At 41.3% G+C, this 17,566-nt stretch overlaps 1 protein-coding gene across 1 annotated transcript in view; it reads left to right on the forward strand.

The window, feature by feature from the left end:
• Window positions 1–17,566, forward strand: part of LOC124711295 (integrator complex subunit 2-like) — an 85,297-nt gene that overhangs the window by 55,131 nt on the left and 12,600 nt on the right. The window contains exons 11-14 of the mRNA XM_047241299.1: window positions 13,269–13,412; window positions 15,044–15,196; window positions 15,636–15,810; window positions 16,512–16,740. Of these exons, the coding sequence (XP_047097255.1) occupies window positions 13,269–13,412; window positions 15,044–15,196; window positions 15,636–15,810; window positions 16,512–16,740 (701 nt within the window). The remainder of the gene's footprint in view (window positions 1–13,268; window positions 13,413–15,043; window positions 15,197–15,635; window positions 15,811–16,511; window positions 16,741–17,566) is intronic.

Genomic DNA, 17,566 nt, shown 5'->3' on the forward strand with positions numbered 1-17,566 from the left:
TATAGCTAGCTGATGTGTCACACATAGACATACATAGTAATCTAGAGATTTCACTAGCTTCCAGGCTTCTTTTTTTTCAGTTGTAAGAAGAGAGGAAGACTAGGCTTTCACGGCCCATTAATGATGAGATTGTTATAGATTAAGTCTAAAATCAGATTGGACAAGGATGGGAAATGAAATCCACCATGCCTTTCCCAAAGACATCATCCTGACATTTATCTTAAGTGATCTTGGGAGGGGGGGGGGGGGGGGGCAGTTTTGTGTGACCAATTGGAAATTTGAACCACCATCCACCCTAATGCAAATCCATTGTCTCTTAACCTGGTTCCAGTTTCAAAACACATTCTCACATATACGAAGGTCATTTAGTAAGTAATGCAACACATTTTTCTTACTGAAAGCGGAATAGTTTTATTCAGAATTCCTATACAAATTTCATCCCTCACTCTTTTGGCTACAAAATCCAGTTTTGCAACATAATCTCCGTCCAAAGTGATTGCCTTATGGCACCTTACTGGGAGAGCCTGTATGCCCACGTGGTACCACTCTACTATTTGATGTAGGAGCTAATATCCGGCTGCATCAGTAACTTCCCCATCATCCTAATACTGGTTCCCATGGAGTGCATCCTTCACTGGGCCAAACTTGTTGCTCTTTATGGTCTTCTGTTAGGCTTGGAGGAACCTGATGGGCACACATCTTTGAGTAACCCAACTGGTGAATGAGTGTGTCAGCAATACCAACAGAGACATCCAGTTGTGCAGTGAGGTGTTTGATTGTGGTCCAGTGGTCATCTCAGACAAGTGTCCACACGTTGCATCATTGCAGGAGCCACAGCTGTGCGCAGCCGGCCGGCATGCGGGAAATTGGACAGGTTTGCATGACCTGGTTGAGATGGCGACAGACGTCTCACCCAATGAGTTCCCATGCTTTTGTTCACCATTAGGATGCCGTTGGCATTCTTCAAGTACCTATGAATATCTGCAATGCTGTGGTTTTTCACCAAAAGAAAGTTAATGACAGCTCTCCCCCTCTGTTACAGAGGCCATTTTGAAGGCTGTGTACAGCAGCACCATCCTATCAGAACTTTATGAAACTATAGGGGCTTAAGGTGGAATATTCCACAATATCCCATGGCAAATTCCACATTTTTTCAATTGAAATAGGCCAAGAAAAAAGACTGTGTTGCATTACTTATTGAATGCCCCTCGTACGACCACCCAAATGCACCCATTCGCAGTTGTAGCAGCACAGGTACAAGTGGTGGCCCGAGGCGACATTGCAGGAGGGGGGAGGAGAAAAGGAGATAAACTGAGATGAGTAGATTCACAGTTAGGAAAGGGTAAGATGTGCAGGCAAGGAGTGGGTGGAATGGTAATTGGAAGAAGAGGGTGGAGCTATATGGATCTTAGTGTCAGCAGTAAAATGTGCAAGTGTGAGGGAGTGGGTTGGGGGAATTAACGAGAAGAATGAGAGTAAGTTGTAGAAAGGGGTCCAGCAGTGATTTAGGCCAGGTGGATTGCAGTAATGGAGGATATATTGGAGGAGAGTTTCCACCTGTTCAGTTCAGAGAAGGTGGGGTGAGGGGTGGGGAGTTCAAGACACATGGTTATTGTTGTTGCAGCGTGCAGTGTGTTCAGTGAATGTGTTGTCAACCTTGTAGTTAGGCATAATTGGCCATGGCCAATCGTACAAATAGAAAGCTGGTTGGTTGTCATATCCACCGCATTGTTATCTGCCTCAAGCGGAAGATGTGTTGTGTTAGTGCACCATGATTTTTGCTCTTTTGTTTGGGATAAACTGACGCTAGAATGTTCATTTTTTACACACTAGTGTAGATGTCACTAAATAATCAAAGTGCAACATTTGTGGATTTTGATAATCTGTTTACCCATAGAAGCCAACTTCCTGCTTTTCCATTTGTGTACAAGCAGGAACACATTGATCTTGATACTCTAGATTCAGATATTTTTGTGTCTTTTCCCTATTATCTTTTATTGATAGTATAAAATCCTGTGTCATACTGAATTGTGTATTTCAAATGTTTGTTACTTCCATGCAAAATTCGTACTCTATCTTCTGTTGCAAACTACATTTTATGCTTTCTACAAATTGTTGCTGTAGTATCCTGATTCAGACAACCATTCCTTAAGTTTCAGTGTTTATCTACATGACTGATGGTACGAGGTGCATTCAAGTTCTAAGGCCTCCGATTTTTTTTCTAATTAACTACTCACCCGAAATCGATGAAACTGGCGTTACTTCTCGATGTAATCGCCCTGCAGACGTATACATTTTTCACAACGCTGACGCCATGATTCCATGGCAGCGGCGAAGGCTTCTTTAGGAGTCTGTTTTGACCACTGGAAAATCGCTGAGGCAATAGCAGCACAGCTGGTGAATGTTCGGCCACGGAGAGTGTCTTTCATTTTTGGAAAAAGCCAAAAGTCACTAGGAGCCAGGTCAGGTGAGTAGGAAGCATGAGGAATCACTTCAAAGTTGTTATCACGAAGAAACTGTTGCGTAACGTTAGCTCGATGTGCGGGTGCGTTGTCTTGGTGAAACAGCACACGCGCAGCCCTTCCCGGACGTTCTTGTTGCAGTGCAGGAAGGAATTTGTTCTTCAAAACATTTTCGTGGGATGCACCTGTTACCGTAGTGCCCTTTGAAATGCAATGGGTAAGGATTACGCCCTCGCTGTCCCAGAACATGGACACCATCATTTTTTCAGCACTGGCAGTTACCCGAAATTTTTTTGGTGGCGGTGAATCTGTGCTTCCATTGAGCTCACTGGTGCTTTGTTTCTGGATTGAAAAATGGCATCCATGTCTCATCCATTGTCACAACTGACGAAAAGAAAGTCCGATTCATGCTGTCGTTGCGTGTCAACATTGCTTGGCAACATGCCACACGGGCAGCCATGTGGTCGTCCGTCAGCATTCGTGGCACCCAACTGGATGACACTTTTCGCATTTTCAGGTCGTCATGCAGGATTGTGTGCACAGAACCCACAGAAATGCCAACTCTGGAGGCAATCTGTTCAACAGTCATTCGGCGATCCCCCAAAACAATTCTCTCCACTTTCTCGACCATGTCGTCAGTCCGGCTTGTGCGAGCCCGAGGTTGTTTCGGTTTGTTGTCACACGATGTTCTGCCTTCATTAAACTGTCGCACCCACGAACGCACTTTCGATACATCCATAACCCCATCACCACATGTCTCCTTCAACTGTCGATGAATTTCAATTGGTTTCACACCACGCAAATTCAGAAAACGAATGATTGCACGCTGTTCAAGTAAGGAAAACATCGCCATTTTAAGTATTTAAAACAGTTCTCATTCTCGCCGCTGGCGGTAAAATTCCATCTGTCGTACGGTGCTGCCATCTCTGGGACGTATTGACAATGAACGCGGCCTCATTTTAAAACAATGCGCATGTTTCTATCTCTTTCCAGTCCGGAGAAAAAAAAATCGGAGGCCTTAGAACTTGAATGCACCTCGTATATTTTTGGGAATTTCAGATGCTTATAAGTGTCATTTGTAATTGGTCTTTGTGAGCTACAGTTGTCTATTATACAATTTTTGGCAGCGGTGTCTTACATGCAAAATTTGCAGTAAGTGTTGTGATGTAACAGATGCTGAAATTAAAAAGAATCAGTGAGATCAATTTAAAGTTACTTGTTTGTGGTTCAGAAAAACATTACGCCAGCCAGAGTGAAATGCCACTGTAAAAACTGTTCTCGAGCATGGTCAGTTAGTTACTTTCCATAACAAGTGGAAATTATACTGATTACTGTCAAGCCATACCTCCTCCGGAAACTATGTAGAACAGGTAGTTTGAAAGCCCACTCATGATGGAAATATATCTAATGACAACAAATAGAGGTGGCCACTTTCTGGGTGTTGTTGTTGTTGTGGTCTTCAGTCCTGAGACTGGTTTGATGCAGCTCTCCATGCTACTCTATCCTGTGCAAGCTTCTTCATCTCCCAGTACCTACTGCAACCTACATCCTTCTGAATCTGCTTAGTGTATTGATCTCTTGGTCTCCCTCTACGATTTTTACCCTCCACGCTGCCCTCCAATGCTAAATTTGTGATCCCTTGATGCCTCAAAACATGTCCTACCAACCGATCCCTTCTTCTAGTCAAGTTGTGCCACAAACTTCTCTTCTCCCCAATCCTATTCAATACCTCCTCATTAGTTACGTGATCTACCCACCTTATCTTCAGCATTCTTCTGTAGCACCACATTTTGAAAGCTTCTATTCTCTTCCTGTCCAAACTGGTTATCGTCCATGTTTCACTTCCATACATGGCTACACTCCATACAAATACTTTCAGAAACGACTTCCTGACACTTAAATCTATACTCGATGTTAACAAATTTCTCTTCTTCAGAAACGATTTCCTTGCCATTGCCAGTCTACATTTTATATCCTCTCTACTTCGACCATCATCAGTTATTTTACTCCCTAAATAGCAAAACTCCTTTACTAGTTTAAGTGTCTCATTTCCTAATCTAATACCCTCAGCATCACCCGATTTAATTTGACTACATTCCATTATCCTCGTTTTGCTTTTGTTGATGTTCATCTTATATCCTCCTTTCAAGACACTGTCCATTCCGTTCAACTGCTCTTCCAAGTCCTTTGCTGTGTCTGACAGAATTACAATGTCATCGGCGAACCTCAAAGTTTTTATTTCTTCTCCATGGATTTTAATACCTATTCCGAATTTTTCTTTTGTTTCCTTTACTGCTTGCTCAATATACAGATTGAATAACATCGGGGAGAGGCTACAACCCTGTCTCACTCCTTTCCCAACCACTGCTTCCATTTCATGCCCCTCGACTCTTATAACTGCCATCTGGTTACTGTACAAATTGTAAATAGCCTTTCGCTCCCTGTATTTTACCCCTGCCACCTTCAGAATTTGAAAGAGAGTATTCCAGTTAACGTTGTCAAAAGCTTTCTCTAAGTCTACAAATGCTAGAAACGTAGGTTTGCCTTTTCTTAATCTTTCTTCTAAGATAAGTCGTAAGGTTAGTATTGCCTCACGTGTTCCAACATTTCTACGGAATCCAAACTGATCTTCCCCGAGGTCTGCTTCTACCAGTTTTTCCATTCGTCTGTAAAGAATTCGCGTTAGTATTTTGCAGCTGTGACTTATTAAACTGATAGTTCGGTAATTTTCACATCTGTCAACACCTGCTTTCTTTGGGATTGGAATTATTATATTCTTCTTGAAGTCTGTGGGTATTTCGCCTGTCTCATACATCTTGCTCACCAGATGGTAGAGTTTTGTCATGACTGGCTCTCCCAAGGCCATCAGTAGTTCTAATGGAATGTTGTCTACTCCCGGGGCCTTGTTTCGACTCAGGTCTTTCAGTGCTCTGTCAAACTCTTCACGCAGTATCTTATCTCCCGTTTCATCTTCATCTACATCCTCTTCCATTTCCATAATATTGTCCTCAAGTACATCGCCCTTGTATAAACCCTCTATATACTCCTTCCACCTTTCTGCCTTCCCTTCTTTGCTTAGAACTGGGTTGCCATCTGAGCTCTTGATATTCATACAAGTGGTTCTCTTCTCTCCAAAGGTCTCTTTAATTTTCCTGTAGGCAGTATCTATCTTACCCCTAGTGAGATAAGCCTCTACATCCTTACATTTGTCCTCTAGCCATCCCTGCTTAGCCATTTTGCACTTCCTGTCGATCTCATTTTTGAGACGTTTGTATTCCTTTTTGCCTGCTTCATTTACTGCATTTTTATATTTTCTCCTTTCATCAATTAAATTCAATATTTCTTCTGTTACCCAAGGATTTCCATTAGCCCTCGTCTTTTTACCTACTTGCTCCTCTGCTGCCTTCACTACTTCATCCCTCAGAGCTACCCATTCTTCTTCTACTGTACTTCTTTGCCCCATTCCTATCAATTGTTCCCTTATGCTCTCCCTGAAACTCTGTACAACCTCTGGTTCTTTCAGTTTATCCAGGTCCCATCTCCTTAAATTCCCGCCTTTTTGCAGTTTCTTCAGTTTCAATCTGCAGTTCATAACCAATAGATTGTGGTCAGAATCCACATCTGCCCCTGGAAATGTCTTACAATTTAAAACCTGGTTCCTAAATCTCTGTCTTACCATTATGTAATCTATCTGATACCTTTTAGTATCTCCAGGATTCTTCCAGGTATACAACCTTCTTTCATGATTCTTGAACCAAGTGTTATCTATGATTAATTTATGCTCTGTGCAAAATTCTACAAGGCGGCTTCCTCTTTCATTTCTTCCCCCCAATCCATATTCACCTACTATGTTTCCTTCTCTCCCTTTTCCTACTGACGAATTCCAGTCACCCATGACTATTAAATTTTCGTCTCCCTTCACTACCTGAATAATTTCTTTTATCTCGTCATACATTTCATCAAATTCTTCATCATCTGCAGAGCTAGTTGGCATATAAACTTGTACTACTGTAGTAGGCATGGGCTTTGTGTCTTTCTTGGCCACAATAATGCGTTCACTATGCTGTTTGTAGTAGCTAACCCACACTCCTATTTTTTTATTTATTATTAAACCTACTCCTGCATTACCCCTATTTGATTTTGTATTTATAACCCTGTAATCAACTGACCAAAAGTGTTGTTCCTCCTGCCACCAAACTTCACTAATTCCCACTATATCTAACTGTAACCTATCCATTTCCCTTTTTAAATTTTCTAACCTACCTGCCCGATTAAGGGATCTGACATTCCACGCTCCGATCCGTAGAATGCCAGTTCTCTTTCTCCTGATAACGACGCCCTCTTGAGTAGTCCCCGCCCGGAGATCCGAATGGGGGACTATTTTACCTCCGGAATATTTTACCCAAGAGGACGCCATCATCATTTAATCATACAGTAAAGCTGCATGTCCTCGGGAACCATGGACCTTGCCGTTGGTGGGGAGGCTTGCGTGCCTCAGCGATACAGATGGCCATACCGTAGGTACAACCACAACGGAGGGGTATCTGTTGAGAGGCCAGACAAACATGTGGTTCCTGAAGAGGGGCAGCAGCCTTTTCAGTAGTTGCAGGGGCAACAGTCTGGATGATTGACTGATCTGGCCTTGTAACATTAACCAAAACGGCCTTGCTGTGCTGGTACTGCGAACGGCTGAAAGCAAGGGGAAACTACAGCCGTAATTTTTCCCGAGGACTTTCTGGGTGTCTGCACTGAAACTGGCATGAGGCAGTTGCAATGGCAACGGTTACCAAAGTGCAATTTTTAATCAAGTAGAGAATTTTAAGTATCCAGTACGGTAGATAAAGAGGCAGCAGTGTTTTATCTCAAGGAGGAACTTTAACCAATAGTTCTGGGCAAGAGTATGTAGAGAACCAGTGGTTGAAGTCTAGAAGAAAAGTTTGCCAAGCCCTGGATACAAGGGTACCCAGTAGATCATGGTAGACAGTGTGTAAAGAAACTCTGAAAGGAACAGTGAATACTGCACAATGGGTTTAATACAAAGTGTTGGGGGTGCGTATGAGGAGATACTAAATGAAATATGTTTGGCTGTCAAATGTTCTTGTGCAAAGGAAAATGCAGGAGTATTGTCCCAATCTAATTCTGTTATTACTGCACTGATGAGTGTGAAGGAGGTAATTGAATAAAGAAAAAAAAGAAAAAAAATGATCATCTGGCGTTGTGGGCTGAGAGGCCCCATCCTGAGAAGTTCGGCTGCTGGATTGCATGTTTTATTTCAGGTGACGCCACATTGCTTTAGTGGGTACTCTAAATCATTTAAGGTGAAAGCTGGACTGGTTCCTTTGAAAAGATCATGACTTGTGTTTTTTCCCATCATTGCCGCATCTGAAGTTTTGCTCCGTGTGTGATGTTCTCGACAGCATTGAGATGTTATACCCCCAGTTCACCTACAACATTTGGAGGAAACTATGTTTTATTCTGAGCCACGACATCCAATAATTTGCCTTTTATACAGTCATCTGGTATGGGAATAATTTCTCAGTTTTTAAAAATCAAATAAAAATAGTCTCAATCCCATTTTAAAATTTTTATTCATTAGCAACCGTTTTGTCCCTTTCCTCAGATCTTCTTCAGGCTTTTCTGCACTGCAATCCAGTATTGGGAGGGATAAAAATATGGCTAAACAACATCTAAAATATTAGCTACAATAATTGTAAAGTACCAGTTATACCTGTTATTTCTGCTGGTCGCAGCAGACAGAGCGAGATCCTTAGAAGTAAGGATATCACTGCTGAATAAAAAACATCATTGACAGCCAATCATGTGTGAGAAATGCTACATTGATTGGTTTAGTTGAATTTGTAAGAAAAATAGATACAGAAGTAAATACAAAAAGTTTATAATCCTGTCATAATTAGTTTAAGTAAAAGAAACGAATTGACAGACGTGCTGTTATCAGTATTGTGTGCAGACTGCCGCCTATGGGCTTTTCTATGTACTTGCTGCAGCAGAAACAGCTATATTTGGCTGCTATGGCAATGGCTTGCCAGTATCGATAGTTGCACTGCAGCGAGGCCCACCACAGGTACTGCTGGCAGAGGTTGGAAAGATGAGGAAGCAGTGGATATCTGGTGGCTTGGAAGTTGATCTTCATGCTTCATTTGTGCTTGACGGTGGTAGTGAAGACTGACTGCCACAGTATGGCATCCAGTAGTTAGAATAAGCTGCTTAAGTGATCACAGGCATGGACTGTACATTACTGCCAAAGATCCTCGTTATAAACTTGGACAATACTGTCTTCAAAATCACTCTGTTTTACTTAGTATTGACAAAAAGTTCCTATAATAAAATAGTACACTGGTCTTATAAATAAATCATTGTAAAATGATGTGAAAGTAAAATTCTCCAAAAATATAACAATAAAATAAAATAAAAATTTTCACCACAGTAAGGGATGACAGAAAACATGTAAATCAAAGAAGCACTTTTAGTATCTGTAAAATATGTGTCAGTCACATCAGCAAAATAGTAAATAGCTGTTATAGAAAACTGATGGTCAAAATCTGTAGTATATATCAAAATTATTAAAATGCGTAAATATTTTTAAAAGTAAAAGAATTGGACTGGCTGTCCATGGGTACAATTATACGCACATCATAATCTGCTTAGCTAGTATAGTTGGCACCATTGCCAATTATAACTAAACATAGCTCTCAATTTCTTTATTATAAAAGTGTAATGAAAAGACTCCTACCCCCATGAACCATGGACCTTGCCGTTGGTGGGGAGGCTTGTGTGCCTCAGCAATACAGATGGCCGTACCGTAGGTGCAACCACAATGGAGGGGTATCTGTTGAGAGACCAGACAAACGTGTGGTTCCTGAAGAGGGACAGCAGCCTTTTCAGTAGTTGCAGGGGCAACAGTCTGGATGATTGACTGATCTGGCCTTGCTACACTAACCAAAACGGCCTTGCTGTGCTGGTACTGCGAACGGCTGAAAGCAAGGGGAAACTACAGCCATAATGTTTCCTGAGGGCATGCAGCTTTACTGTATGGTTAAATGATGATGGCGTCCTCTTGGGTAAAATATTCCAGACCATTACACCAACAACCTGACAACAGCTTTCACATCCCGCAACTACCCTCCCGACCTGGTACAGAAGCAAATAACCAGAGCCACTTCCTCGTCCCCTCAAACCCAGAACCTCCCACAGAAGAACCACAAAAGTGCCCTACTTGTGACAGGATACTTTCCGGGACTGGATCAGACTCTGAATGTGGATCTCCAGCAGGGATGCAACTTCCTCAAATCCTGCCCTGAAATGAGATCCATCCTTCATGAAATCCTCCCCACTCCACCAAGAGTGTCTTTCCGCCGTCCACCTAACCTTCGTAACCTCTTAGTTCATCCCTATGAAATCCCCAAACCACCTTCCTTACCCTCTGGCTCCTACGCTTGTAGCCGCCCCCGGTGTAAAACCTGTCCAATGCACCCTCTCACCACCACCTACTCCAGTCCTGTAACCCGGAAGGTGTACACGATCAAAGGCAGAGCCACGTGTGAAAGCACCCACGTGATTTACCAACTGACCTGCCTACACTGTGACACATTCTATGTGGGAATGACCAGCAACAAACTGTCCATTCGCATGAATGGACACAGGCAGACAGTGTTTGTTGGTAATGAGGATCACCCTGTGGCTAAACATGCCTTGGTGCACGGCCAGCACATCTTGGCACAGTGTTACAGCGTCCGGGTTATCTGGATACTTCCCACTAACACCAACCTGTCAGAACTCTAGAGATGAGAACTTGCCTTTCAGTATATCCTCTCTTCTCGTAATCCGCCAGGCCTCAACCTCCGCTAATTTCAAGTTGCCGCCGCTCATACCTCACCTGTCTTTCAACAACATCTTTGCCTCTGTACTTCTGCCTCGACTGACATCTCTGCCCAAACTCTTTGCGTTTACAAATGTCTGCTTGTGTCTGTGTATGTGCGGATGGATATGTGTGTGTGTGCGCGAGTGTATACCTGTCCTTTTTTCCCCCTAAGGTAAGTCTTTCCGCTCCCGGGATTGGAATGACTCCTTACCCTCTCCCTTAAAACCCACATCGTTTCGTCTTTCCTTCTCCTTCCCTCTTTCCTGACGAAGCAACCCTTGGTTGCGAAAGCTAGAATTTTGTGTGTATGTATGTGTTTGTTTGCGTTTCTATCGACCTGCCAGCGCTTTCGTATGGTAAGTCACATCACCTTTATATATATAAAAAACAAAGATGATGTGACTTACCAAACGAAAGTGCTGGCAGGTCGATAGACACACAAACAAACACAAGCATACACACAAAATTCAGGCTTTCGCAACAAATGGTTGCTTCATCAGGAAAGAGGGAAGGAGACGGAGAGACGAAAGGATGTGGGTTTTAAGGGAGAGGGTAAGGAGTCATTCCAATCCCGGGAGTGGAAAGACTTACCTTAGGGGGAAAAAGGACAGGTATACACTCGTGCACACACACACATATCCATCCGCACATACACAGTCACAAGCAGACATTTGTAAACGCAAAGAGTTTGGGCAGAGATGTCAGTCGAGGCGGAAGTACAGAGGCAAAGATGTTGTTGAAAGACAGGTGAGGTATGAGCGGCGGCAACTTGAAATTAACGGAGGTTGAGGCCTGGCGGATTACGAGAAGAGAGGATATACTGAAGGGCAAGTTCCCATCTCTGGAGTTCTGACAGGTTGGTGTTAGTGGGAAGTATCCAGATAATCCGGACGGTGTAACACTGTGCCAAGATGTGCTGGCTGTGCACCAAGGTCTGTTTAGCCACAGGGTGATCCTCATTACCAACAAACACTGTCTGCCTGTGTCCATTCATGCGAATGGACAGTTTATTGCTGGTCATTCCCACATAGAATGTGTCACAGTGTAAGCAGGTCAGTTGGTAAATCACGTGGGTGCTTTCACACGTGGCTCTGCCTTTGATCGTGTACACCTTCTGGGTTACAGGACTGGAGTAGGTGGTGGTTGGAGGGTGCATGGGACAGGTTTTACACTGGGGGCAGTTACAAGGGTAGGAGCCAGAGGGTAGGGAAGGTGGTTTGGGGATTTCATAGGGATGAACTAAGAGGATACGAAGGTTATGTGGACGGCAGAAAGACACTCTTGGTGGAGTGGGTAGGATTTCATGAAGGATCGATCTCATTTCAGGGCAAGATTTATGGAAGTCGTATCCCCACTACGCTGTGTTTAAAAGCTGTACTTTATTCAGCACTACTAGATTCGGGCATCACCCATTTTCAAGTGCTCTGTAACAGCTGTGGATGTGTTGTCGTTATCTTCTCGTACAAAAATTTGCTTGCCATGCATAATTGTGCACAGCATAGTCATCAGTGTGCGTGATCTTGTCATGCATAGCTACAAAACACATCTGCGTAAGGCAGTTTGTATGGATCAGTAACAGAAACAAGTGTGTGTAGGTGCTTTTAGCTATGCAAGAGGCGATTATGCACTGCACTATGGGCAATTATACATGGCATCCAATTTTTGTATGACAAGAAGAGGGTGATGTTTCCACAGCTGTTATAGAAGCACTTGAAAATGGTCCATGCTCAAAACTAGAAATGCTGAATAAAGTGCATTTGTACAGTGCAGCCCAGTGGAATGATGTCTTTCCTCAAATTTATTATGGAGGCTGCAGTGCCCTCCCAGAAAGAAAAAAATTATTGATAGATACAATTTTGTATATAATAGGGATTTTCTGTCCTAATATTTGCAATTTATAATAATTGCATAACGCACAGTTCCTGTTCACAGATGCACGCATAACTGTTGCTACATGGGTGGTGTAATGTCGACAAAGTGATAATGAAATGGATGATCAACTACTCATGAAATATTTGTGGTTAAGGTATACTTGATCTTATATTGAAATATCACATGAAGGCATTGAGTAGATGCATGCTGAGGTTTATTGAAAATGTTGCGGCATGGTTGATCGCCAGTCTCCACAACACGACACACATACTTGAAGGTCTAAAATATTTTTGTAACAGTTCACACACTCATTCCAGGTGGAGAGAACATTTCAAAATGACATAGTTTAGCAATATTGTAACCACACGGAAGGATTTTTGTTACACAGGTCATGTGAGCAGCCAACATGTCCAGCTGCCACCATGTCCCAACATTCACTACTTTATAGCTATAACTACTGCCTTTGACAGTTATGTTAGTGCTATCGATCGGAGCATCGCATCGGTATTGGCAGTGGTCAGCAATAAGAGAGTATGTTTGCATATGGATAAGCTCTCTTTGTGGTAAAGTGAGTTACACAGATGTATTCCTAATTTTTGATTAAAATTTGTTATTATTCGCTGCTTCAACCTCAAAACTGATTTCCTCCAATCAGAGCACTCAATACAAGGTCAGCTTATTTGTAGTGTGGTGTGTAATACACACATGTTCAATTACTGATGTTATGTGCTACAACCATTTGGTCATTGGATTTTTGTAAAATAATTATTGCATACTTCCATTAACATATAGTGAAGTGTAATGATACAAGTTGCCTGTTACAAAGTATTACTGTACTGTGTTTTAATGGAAACAGAGTGAGACTCACAGAAGATGACACGTAGGTGTTGCAGTGTACCTCAACAACCAAAAGAGGGAAAAACATTTTATGTTTTGCAGATGGTGAATTTACAAAAATCTAGTTTATTTCAGCTAAAATTATTATCACCCATTAATAATGACTAGATTAGTTATAAAACTGTGTTTATCACAATTGTTTGTCTTTTTTGTTTCAGGCCTATTTTCTCCCTTGTTGAGATTACTTGCAACACACTTTCCTCACTTGTCTCTTGTTGATGACTGGCTTGATGAAGAACCAAGGGTGCATGTTACTGAGAGCCATGACCAGGCACCAGTCACAGTAGCTGCCATAGAAGAAGGCAGGTATTTTCATTAGGCACTAACAAGGGGTGGAAGTTCCATGTTACGAATTTATTTATAAACTTGAATTAATATTTTCTCTAAGAAGCCACAGTTGATGTTTTAAAGTATACATTAGCTACTTTCAAAATTCATGTTTTAGCAAACTGAGATAGCTCAGTTAAGTAGGTTCTATCTCCACATGTATAAATGATTGAAGAGTAGGGTTGTGGTTTTACTTACACATTATTATTTACAGTACTTGTATTGTACTTCAGCTAAGCATAGGTGGACAGCTGTAGAACTGATACCAAACCAAACTAAAATTTCAATTTGTTTGTGTGTGTGTGTGTGTGTGTGTGTGTGTGTGTGTGTGTGTGTGTGTGAGAGAGTGAGAGAGAGAGAGAGAGAGAGAGAGAGAGACTCACACTTCCACTATTCCGTGAGTTGTCTCTGTTACTCCTAAATCCTTTACAGTCTGTCAGATCTTTCCTTCCCATATATGTTAAGGAGAGGTGCCATGACAACACTGTCAGTCTGCTCACCCTAAGGGCAAATATATCTCTTCTGGAGACTGTATGTGATGAACAAATTTTACAGAGGGCAAGAATGTATAAAAATCTATAAAAAATTTTGCCAGGATTCAAAATGTCATATTTGACAAACCACAGTGCATTGAACACCTAGCTGCTTCATCCTAACAAATCTGCGTTGGATGTATATGTGTTTCCTCAGGCCACTTCATGAACTGTGATAAAATGCAGATACTGGCTGCGCCCTTAACCCGGTGGAGTTCTATGGTCTAGGAATCTGTGGGGAGCACATAATTGAAAATCAGCACAGATCACTCAATAGAGGATGGCTGCTGGACCTGATGGGATGCCTGTTAGATTGTGTTCTGAATATCCAAACGAGCATCTCTTTCAAACGCTGGAGATTTTAGATGAGAACTTCCTATCAAATAAACCCCCCCCCCACCACCACCACCACCACCACCACCACCTTGTACAGCCCCCCCCCCCCCCCCCCCCCCCCACTCACTCACTCACTCACTCACACACACACACACACACACACACACACACACACACTCACACTCTTAACCCCTGTTAGATACCATTGATCCCCTTTCTTTCCCAAGTAGTAGAATTTAATTACGTATTTATTTGCACTTCATAAACTTTCCCACTTCCTTCTGTCTTCTGTGCACTGAACCTGATTCTTTGTTACCTTTGACTTCATATTCTCGCCATTGCTGTCTGATTCATATTTGCCTGCCCCAGTCCTTAAGATAAGGTGTGAGTATAAGGTGTGAGTGGTCTTTCCACCTCCCCCCCCCCCCTCCCTCCCCCCTTCCAGTTCACCTCCTCCCATTTCTTTGCAACCTGAAGAAAGAGTTCTGAAAGTTGTGATGACTTTTTTATTCCTTAAATGTTTCTATCAGCCATACTAGCAATTTCAATTCCTACAGGTAAGTATTGGACAGTGATTCTTTCTCCTTGTAGTTTTAACAGTTTTATCAATTGAATTTTTCATTTGTTATCTTTTCATTATTACTTAAGATGGTAAACGCTTCAGCTTCATGTGTTATTACTATTAACCTTTTGCAGTGAGCAGTGCACCTAGTATCGTCTTTTTTCTTGTTCAACAGCATTCAGCCATATTTCCACATGTCCATCAAGAACTGCTCAATTGTTAAGACAGCTGTTAAATATGCCAGCAACTAGTGTATGGCCTTTTGCTGAAACCATCATAAGTTATTTCAAATCTTTGCTACATGAGAATGTACCTCGATATATACAAGGTAAGCAAAAGAGAACCTTTTCTACTTTCATTTTTGAGCTGTGTGGCAAGGGAAGACTTTATTATGAAGAGGTTGAATGAATAATTGGTATATAGGTAACAAGAAAGACAATAATCGTTATTGTCTTGAGTTAGAAACTGACAGAAGCATGAAATTTGAGGAAGGAGTCTGTGTCCTTAGGTTTTAAAAACATATGAATATGTATGTCTGTTTTGAGAGTCTTGTTTGTTGGTGTTTACTATACCAGCAGAAATGTTTAGGTGTATTTTTCTATTGCAACACAAGATTTTGGTTGACTTGGAGAAATGCTGTAGTCAGTCAATTCAGTAATCTGTAACTTTTTAACAAGCCATATTTGATCTATAACTTAGATTTAATGTGCTTTGTACTTTAATAATTTAGTAATGTTGCTATACTTTTATGATTTTTTCTTATACAGAACTGTATAGAAGAGTATGGTTACAACTAAACACAGTATTGCCACGCTGTCTTTGGGTTATGACAATCAATGCCATCCTTCATGAGGACCCTGGAGTTAAGAAGGTATCTCTCACTCAGGAGAAGATTGTCATTAATCCCATACAGGTTTTAAGATGTGACAGAAGAGTTTTCAGGTATGCCCATTGATCATTTCATCCGTAAATTATTGTATGTATCTTATGGTTGATTACATTGAATAAAGCTATGAAATGGCCTTATGTGGGGACAAGGGGATGCAGAGTGAAAGACAAGTGAAACCATCTTTTCGATACAGTTATTTTATGACATGACAGCTTTCTCACAAAGCCCTGCCTTTGAATAGGAAATTTTGTAACTGGCTACAGTATGCTGTTGTTTGTGGGAATACAGAACTGATGTTATACCTGGGTTGTTCACACAGAAATGTCCTAAGTGCTGCTGCTAAGGGAGCAGTGTTGGCACTAACATGGGCTGGGATACTGATAATCTGGGCTATGAGGGTAGGATGTTGGTGAGATAGGTGAAGCCTGGCAAAGGCTGTTTTCCAAGTTTTTCAAGGCCGTGAATGATATTGATAATGTTTCGAGTACTAGTCAATGACCAGGTTACAGTGAAGAGGGTTTCCAGTGTAATAGCATTTCTCAGTGTCATGTGGTAAAATGGCATGGGAAATCTGTGTCTGGCTCACTGAACAGGGTATTGACTTTCTATAAAGACTCTGACTAATGATTTCTTTTAGTGGGGCATGTTCTGTGATGTCTGAAATGATATTAATGTTAAGCTTTTACATACAGAAATTAAGCTATTGTTATAAACTGCTACCATATTTTGTGTTTTGGTTTTTATTTATGGGCAGATGTGCAAGCATGCTGGTAATTATACTACGAGTTCTTGAGGCATCACTGGCGGCTTCTCGAAATTACCTACAGCGGCACCTCCAGGACCAGGCACCTTCCATTAATACCTCATCCAGTGCCCTAGGTGACAATGAGCGGGAAGAGCTTCGAAAGGCGCTTATTGCAACTCAAGATAGCCTTGCTGTGCAGATGTTGCTGGAGCCATGTCTTCCAACAGATGATGACAGAGTATGTGTGTGATGTTTTTAAATTCTTATAAGATGTTAAAAGAAACAATGCTCTTTATAGTTCATATCATGTAGAATACATTAAGGAAAAAATATTCCTTGAAATTTTGAACTGGGCATCTCTTTATCTAAAATTTGTGAGTAAATTCACAGAAACAAAGTGATGTGGTCACAATGTTTTGTTTTATTTTCTATCACGCACAATTTGTAAGTCTCATTTTCTTCTTTCATTCTTTGTTGATTAGATTTTTAGTATCTAGAACATCCTTTGGCAGTCATATGGTACTCAGTGATCTCGGTCTCTGACCTGATGTGTAGTGTTTGTCCATGTACTGTGATTGCTTGATTTAGTTGACAGGGAATTTCTTGTGGCAGGTAGAGAACTGATTATCCGTTGTTTTTACATCATGGTCATCCGTCCATGAGAATTTTTCTGTTGCATATTATGTATGATAGTGAAGTGATCTTAACTGTAAGTAGATAGTCATAAAATTATTCTGATGCTTTCATCTGTACAGTTTCCTTGTATGATGAAATCATCTGTTTGTAGCCATATTGCTGATGTAAAAAATAGCCTTTACGTGAACTGTGTAGGACATGAAGTATGGATATATAAAAATTATTGAAAAAAAACTTAGTAAAGCACTAAAAACAAAAATATGATAGTAGAAATGGAAAGCATTATACTGTTGAGTTGCCATTCATCAAATAAATATATAAAAAAAGGAAATAAAAGAGAGAGGCAAAAATAAGTAGGGAGCAGTAAGTGGTTGGTGGTGTGAAATGCAGGTTTTAAGGTAATATCTTGGTACTGTGTTATTTGTTGT

This window comes from Schistocerca piceifrons, chromosome 8 (assembly GCF_021461385.2).
Source record: "Schistocerca piceifrons isolate TAMUIC-IGC-003096 chromosome 8, iqSchPice1.1, whole genome shotgun sequence".
Taxonomy (NCBI): domain Eukaryota; kingdom Metazoa; phylum Arthropoda; class Insecta; order Orthoptera; family Acrididae; genus Schistocerca; species Schistocerca piceifrons.